Source organism: Lathyrus oleraceus, chromosome 4, assembly GCF_024323335.1.
Source record: "Lathyrus oleraceus cultivar Zhongwan6 chromosome 4, CAAS_Psat_ZW6_1.0, whole genome shotgun sequence".
Lineage (NCBI taxonomy): Eukaryota > Viridiplantae > Streptophyta > Magnoliopsida > Fabales > Fabaceae > Lathyrus > Lathyrus oleraceus.
This window is the reverse complement of record NC_066582.1, coordinates 498,617,926-498,623,880: the sequence shown is the minus strand read 5'-3', so window position 1 is coordinate 498,623,880 and position 5,955 is coordinate 498,617,926. Positions and strand designations below refer to the sequence as shown.

The 5,955-nt window shown below is 37.4% G+C and overlaps 1 protein-coding gene across 1 annotated transcript; it reads right to left on the bottom strand.

Moving 5' to 3' along the window:
- Positions 1-4,432: 4,432 nt before the first annotated feature.
- Positions 4,433-5,695, bottom strand: LOC127138211 (uncharacterized). The gene is made up of 2 exons (XM_051064602.1): positions 4,877-5,695; positions 4,433-4,708 (listed from the first exon to the last, which is right to left on the bottom strand). Exons 1-2 carry the CDS (start codon positions 5,693-5,695, stop codon positions 4,433-4,435), a joined length of 1,095 nt encoding a protein of 364 aa, XP_050920559.1.
- Positions 5,696-5,955: the final 260 nt, after the last annotated feature.

The window sequence follows — 5,955 nt, the reverse complement described above, 5'->3', positions numbered from 1 at the left end:
ATAAGTTTTCTCCAACAAAGAATATTAGGATTCGCAGTCTGTGAATTTATTAATCAGATAATAAATAGAATGTTCTTTCCTACCCATATTATCCTATTGTCCGAGGACACAACACATCGATCCTTCCAAGACTGTTAAATACATAATCAGAGGCTTCCCTTCCACTAACGGGATCAAAATAGGCGGCTCAAGCAAGTAAACATTGATATTATCAAAAGCCTTCTGACAATTTTTATTCCACATAACGCTTTGATCTTTAAGAAGTAACTTGAAGATTGGATCAAAAGTGACAGTCAAGTGAGAAATGAACCTGGAAATATAATTCAAATATCTGAGAAATCCTCTGACTTGCTTTTCTGTTCTAGGTGCAGGCATATCTTGAATAGCCATGACTTATCCAAATCCACCTCTATACCTTTCTGACTAACGATGAAACCCAAAAGCTTTCCGGAACAAACACCGAAAGTGAATTTGTTTGGATTTAAGCGGAGCCTGAATTTTCTCAAACGCTGGAATAGGTTCAACAAGTATTCTACATGATCTTCTTCAGTCTTAGACTTGGGAATCATGTCATCAGCATATAACTCAATTTCCTTATGCATCATGTCATGGAATAGGGTAGTCATAGCCCTCTGGTACATAGCACCAGCATTCTTAAGGCCGAAGGGCATCACTCTGTAGCAAAATATTCCCAAGGGGTGATAAACGTTGTTTTTTCCATGTCCTCGGGTGCCATTTTAATCTGATTATACCCGGAAAAGTCATCCATAAAGGAGAAACCATTATACTTAGTTGTATTGCCTACCAACATGTCAATATGTGGCAGAGGAAAATCATCTTTTTGACTTACCTTATTCAGATCTCTATAATCTACACACATTCTGAATTTTCCGTCTTTCTTTGAAGTTAGAACAATATTGGCCACCCACTGAGGATAAATAGATGTGACGAGGAAACTAGCATCAATTTGTTTCTGCACCTCTTCTCTAATCTTGATAACCATATACGGATGAGTTCTTCCAAACTTCTGCTTCATTGGTGGACATTCTAGTTTAAGCGACAGTTAGTGCTCTATAATATCAGTATCCAATACTGACATATCTGGATACAACCAAGCAAATACATCAACATACTCTTTCAACAACTCTACCAACCTCTTCTTGACATCTTCACCAAGTAGTGCCCGAATCTTTACTTCTCTCTTGTTCTCTTCAGAATCTAAGTTGGTCAATTCGACCTGCTCTTTATACGATTGAATAGTCTTCTCCTCATGCTTAAGCAACCGAGTAATTTCTTTTGGAATATCATTGTCTTCCTCCTCTCTTCTTTCGCTTTAAATACAAGGAATTCAAAGTTGGGAGAGGGTGCAGGGTCATTGTTTTTAATGGGCTTATTGTTCGTTAATTTGCACATGATTTATGCTTTGTTTTAGAAAACAGAAAAATTTGAAAATGATATGCAAGAACTGAAATTGTTTTTTAACAGGTTTTTTAGTTACCATTTTCAAGAAAAAATGCAAAAAGAAAAAACACATTGGATAACAAAATGCCTTTTATTAATGATCTTAAAATTTGAAACAAAGGTGCCTGAACAATGTCACTTTCACCTTGGGCAGAGCGAAAGGAATTATTTGGAAAACAAACAAGACAAATTACTTTGACAAATGAACGACACTAGGAACATCCACAACAATCCAATTTTGACTAGTCTCTCCATGTGTCACAAAGCAAGGCCATTATGGATCTGAATCTCCTTCACCAATAGTAGCAATGACTTGATCTCCAGGTGAATGAAACCAGCACTGTAGAACACCTCTTGGATATGTCTAATAACAACTTCATGCTTCAATGATCTTCTAGTTGTATAAGGTGAGAACCTTAAACCAACTATGTTCTTATTCTTGGGAAGCTAAACAATGTATCCCCAACCTTCTGCTTGACTGCTCTTCATAACCTGTTGCGCATATTTCAATGAAGCAATAACTTTTGCACTCTTCTGAACAACATTGACTATATCAATGGATTGGAACTGAGTTCCAACAACTTCCTCATCCTCTTTATGCTTAGCAATGACCTATAAAATACCCTGGTTCATCAAACCCTGGATATCTTTTTTCACTAACACGCAACCTTCAGGATTCTGTTTACACAACGGGCAATCTATATGGTCACCTCCAAACAAACCAACCTTGCATAACTTGGCATGCATATTAGCCAAGGGTGTCTTCACCAGATTAACATCAGAAATTAAGTACTCTTCCGGACAAACTTCCACCATGCTAACAGAAGGTCCACCATGTTTTGGAAGAGGACTAACTTGCACATTAGGTCTGACATCTTGGAACTTCAATAAACCATTCTTGACGAGTTTCTAAACTTCTGCTTTCAACAAGAAACAGGTTTCAAGGTCATGCCCTGGTGGTCCCTAATGAAAATCACAATGAGCCTCAAGTTTATACCACCATGGAAGTGGGTTTGGAACAATTGGTAGAGATCTAGTCTTAATCAGCCCATTCTACAATAAAGCTGGATATGATTTTGTATAAGTCATAGGGATAGGATAAAAATGATTCTTCCTGGGAACACGAGCTTGCTGATTTTGATTAGACTGTTGATTATGTTGAAACTGCGGTTGATAAGTTTGAATAGCAGAAGTTGGAGAAACGACCGAAGTTACTGCTGCAATATGAGGTTGTTGATAATACTATTGTTGAGACTGGTTCTGATGATTAGTTTCATTTTTTGGTTTTCTATGCCTTCCACCTTGAGAAATAGCATTAGTATCCCCTTCTTTCTTTTTATGGAAACTGTTTCCATACTTCTTTATTCCACTCGACAAACCTGTTTCTTTTGTCAAACGACCATCTCTAACACCTTCTTCCAATCTGACTCCCACACCCACCATTTTAGTGAAATCATTTGGAGCACTAGCAACCATCCTCTCATAATATAAAAAAATCAAAGTTTTGAGAAACATCTTTGTCATCTCCTTCTCTTCCATCGGAGGGTTAATCTGAACAACAACTTCACGCCATCTCTAAGCGTATTCTTTGAACAATTCCTTATCCTTCTGTGACATGGTATGAAGTTGATCACGATCAGGAGCCATGTCTAAATTATACGTGTACTAACACACAAATGCCTATACAAGGTCATTTAAAGAACTGATATGAGTATTATGCAACCCCATATACCACTTCAAAGATGCACCAGTCAAACTGTCTTAAAAATAGTGGATCAACAACTTATCATCATCAGTGTGAGTAGCCATCTTCCAACAATACATAGTTAAGAGACTACGAGGACAAGAATTACCCTTGTACTTTTCAAAGTTAGGGACCTTGAATTTGACAAGGATCTTGACATTGGGCACCAAGCACAAATCATAAGCATTCTTACCAAACAAATCTTTACCATTCATAGCTTTCAACTCTTTCTGCAATTATTGAGATTGATCTTGGAATTCATCCATTCTCTCATAAACATCTGGATTCTCACTGGGAGAAGTGTGATAGATAGGATCCTCTACTTATGGTGCAATATGCATAACTGGAGGAGTGGTGACCATCACATGTTGAATTGGAGGAACCTGATTCACCAAACGAGCTTCAGTAGCAGAGTTGAAATTCTCTGGCATGTAATTGGGAGGCATACGCCACGGATATCTAGCAAGCATCTAATAGTGATGTGGAGGACCAGTAGGTACAACAGATACAACATGAGATATTGCAATCTCAGAGATAATAATCACTTGAGGCTGAGACAGAGGTGGAGATTGATTCTAATTTGCCACCAAATGTTCCAACGGAGCAGTCATTATGTCCATTTCTTTCTTCAATGAATTCACGTCCTCGGGAAGTTCACTTTGCTCTTGCTCAATTATCTCCATCTTTCGTCTTGAGTTAGCACGAGTATTATACCAGTGGATCAACTTGTCTTCTACGAAGACGAAGGAAAACGAATGAGACTATAGAAAACACTTGTAGAAAGCAAGACCAAATGATGCAAATGATTCTTTATATGAAATATACAAATGATTGTTTTCAAGGAACAGATGAACTAAAAATAGATTGAAAACATCATAAGTAATAACATGTTAAGAGAAAAGCTCGAACTTTCATTTCATTAAAATATCTGGAAGGATTACAATTTCAGTACATGATTTCAAAGCAATCCTAAACAATAGACATAATCTAAGACTAAGGATCCGAGGGATCCCCAACTAAAGAAGGTCCTCCTTCATGCTGCAACTTCCTCTTGAGCTACCTGACCCGAGCTTCAAAAGCGGTCTTCATGTCAACTTTCTCTTTCAAGATCTTGTCAACAACACCATTCCAGACACTAAAACTAGCCTTTTGATCCCTCTTAACTTTCTTTCGATGATGCTCAATCAAATCGTCCTTCTGGTGAAACAGATCATCTTTCTCCTTCAACTACTTTTGTAGTTCTAACATCTCTGCATTCGAAACATGAAACTTTATCTCCCGAGCATCTCTTTCTTGATTCATTTGAGCTAAAGAAACTTGTAGACCTTTCAGATCTTCAACTGGAGCAGTAATAGATCCTATGACTTTAGGGAACATAGGTTCTTCAGGAGGATAAGGCATCTTGATCTTAGGAGCTCTTGCTTGCACCCACCGAGTGTAAGTCCCCAAGGCAACACAATCTTTATTTCCTAATCCAACCTTTCCTTTTCTGTGAATCTTATGCTAGGAGCAAATTATATTCTCCTTCAATCCTTTGCTATCAACACCTTCTTGAATGAAGAACTCTTTCAAAAGAATATTTCATGGTTTATCCTTCATAACATACCCAAGTTGACATCGAGCCAAAATCAGATTGTAGTTGATAACTCATTTTGTACCAAGAAGAGGTACATTATAGAATTTACCACAAATGTCAATGATATTCACATTATCATAAACTCTATAATACCAAGTCACATATGTGTTGATGAGAGACATAATCCTCTGAGACCACCTCAAACACTCCTTATTGTCCTTGAATAAGCTGGAATGTGGCAAGTGCGAACTAAACCACTTGTACAGTAAAGGTGCAGAACACATAGCAGCTCCTCTGTTTTTCTCTATTATATGATGGATAGAATAGTAAGTATCTACGAGCAAAGTAGGAACTAGATTCTGAATCAGAAAGATACGAATAACACTGATGTCCACAAAGTTGTCAACATTAGGGAACAAGATTATGCCATAGATAAGCAAAGTGAGAACAACTTCGAAAGCAATCATACTCCTAGAAATAACCAGAGTAGCAACCTTCTCCATCAATATCTTAGTAGGTAGACCAAGAATAACTCCTTTAGTCACAAGATTAACATCAATATCTCCTTTTCTCAAAAGCACAGACTCTCCAATGACACGAGACTTAGGAATCTCCTCTAAACCACTGAATGGTATCTGATATGATAGAGGAAAGTATATGTAATAGGAATACTCTTCCAAACTAGGTGCAAGCTGATAATCAGGGAAAGTGAAACACTTATACACTGAATCATAAAACTGTACCAAGGTGTTTAAAACTTCGTCTTCTGCATCAGTATTCAACACAGTCAGAATTCTTCTATACCGGTCTTTCAAATCAGGAGAAGAATCCACCAAAGACCCTAGCTTCCTTAACTCTGTCAATTCAGGACATTTGAAATGGAGCTGACGAGTATTTCTCCTTCCAGAGTTCATACTCAAATTACCTACGACGTTTGCAAATAAAGTTCCTAAGTTCCTTAAAAACCAGGTGGAAATAGATGTTTATGAATGCATGAATGCATGATTATGCCATAATCATAAACATGGTTTTTTTAAAGGTTTAACACGTGCATGGGGTTAGGAAGACAGGGTGACAACCATCCCATATGGTATGTTCTATAGCTTTGGATGTCTCAAATAGTAACCAGGTTCTAATAAAGTTTCCAAAGTTGTATATCCATTTTTCGGATATT

Bases quoted from the DNA above. Each gene is read 5' to 3' on its own strand.
- LOC127138211 (XM_051064602.1), bottom strand. From the start codon at position 5,695: ATGAACTCTGGAAGGAGAAATACTCGTCAGCTCCATTTCAAATGTCCT. The intron at 4,709-4,876 runs GTACCTCTTCTT...ATTTGCTCCTAG, and splicing joins TTTGTGGTAAATTCTATAAT to CATAAGATTCACAGAAAAGG.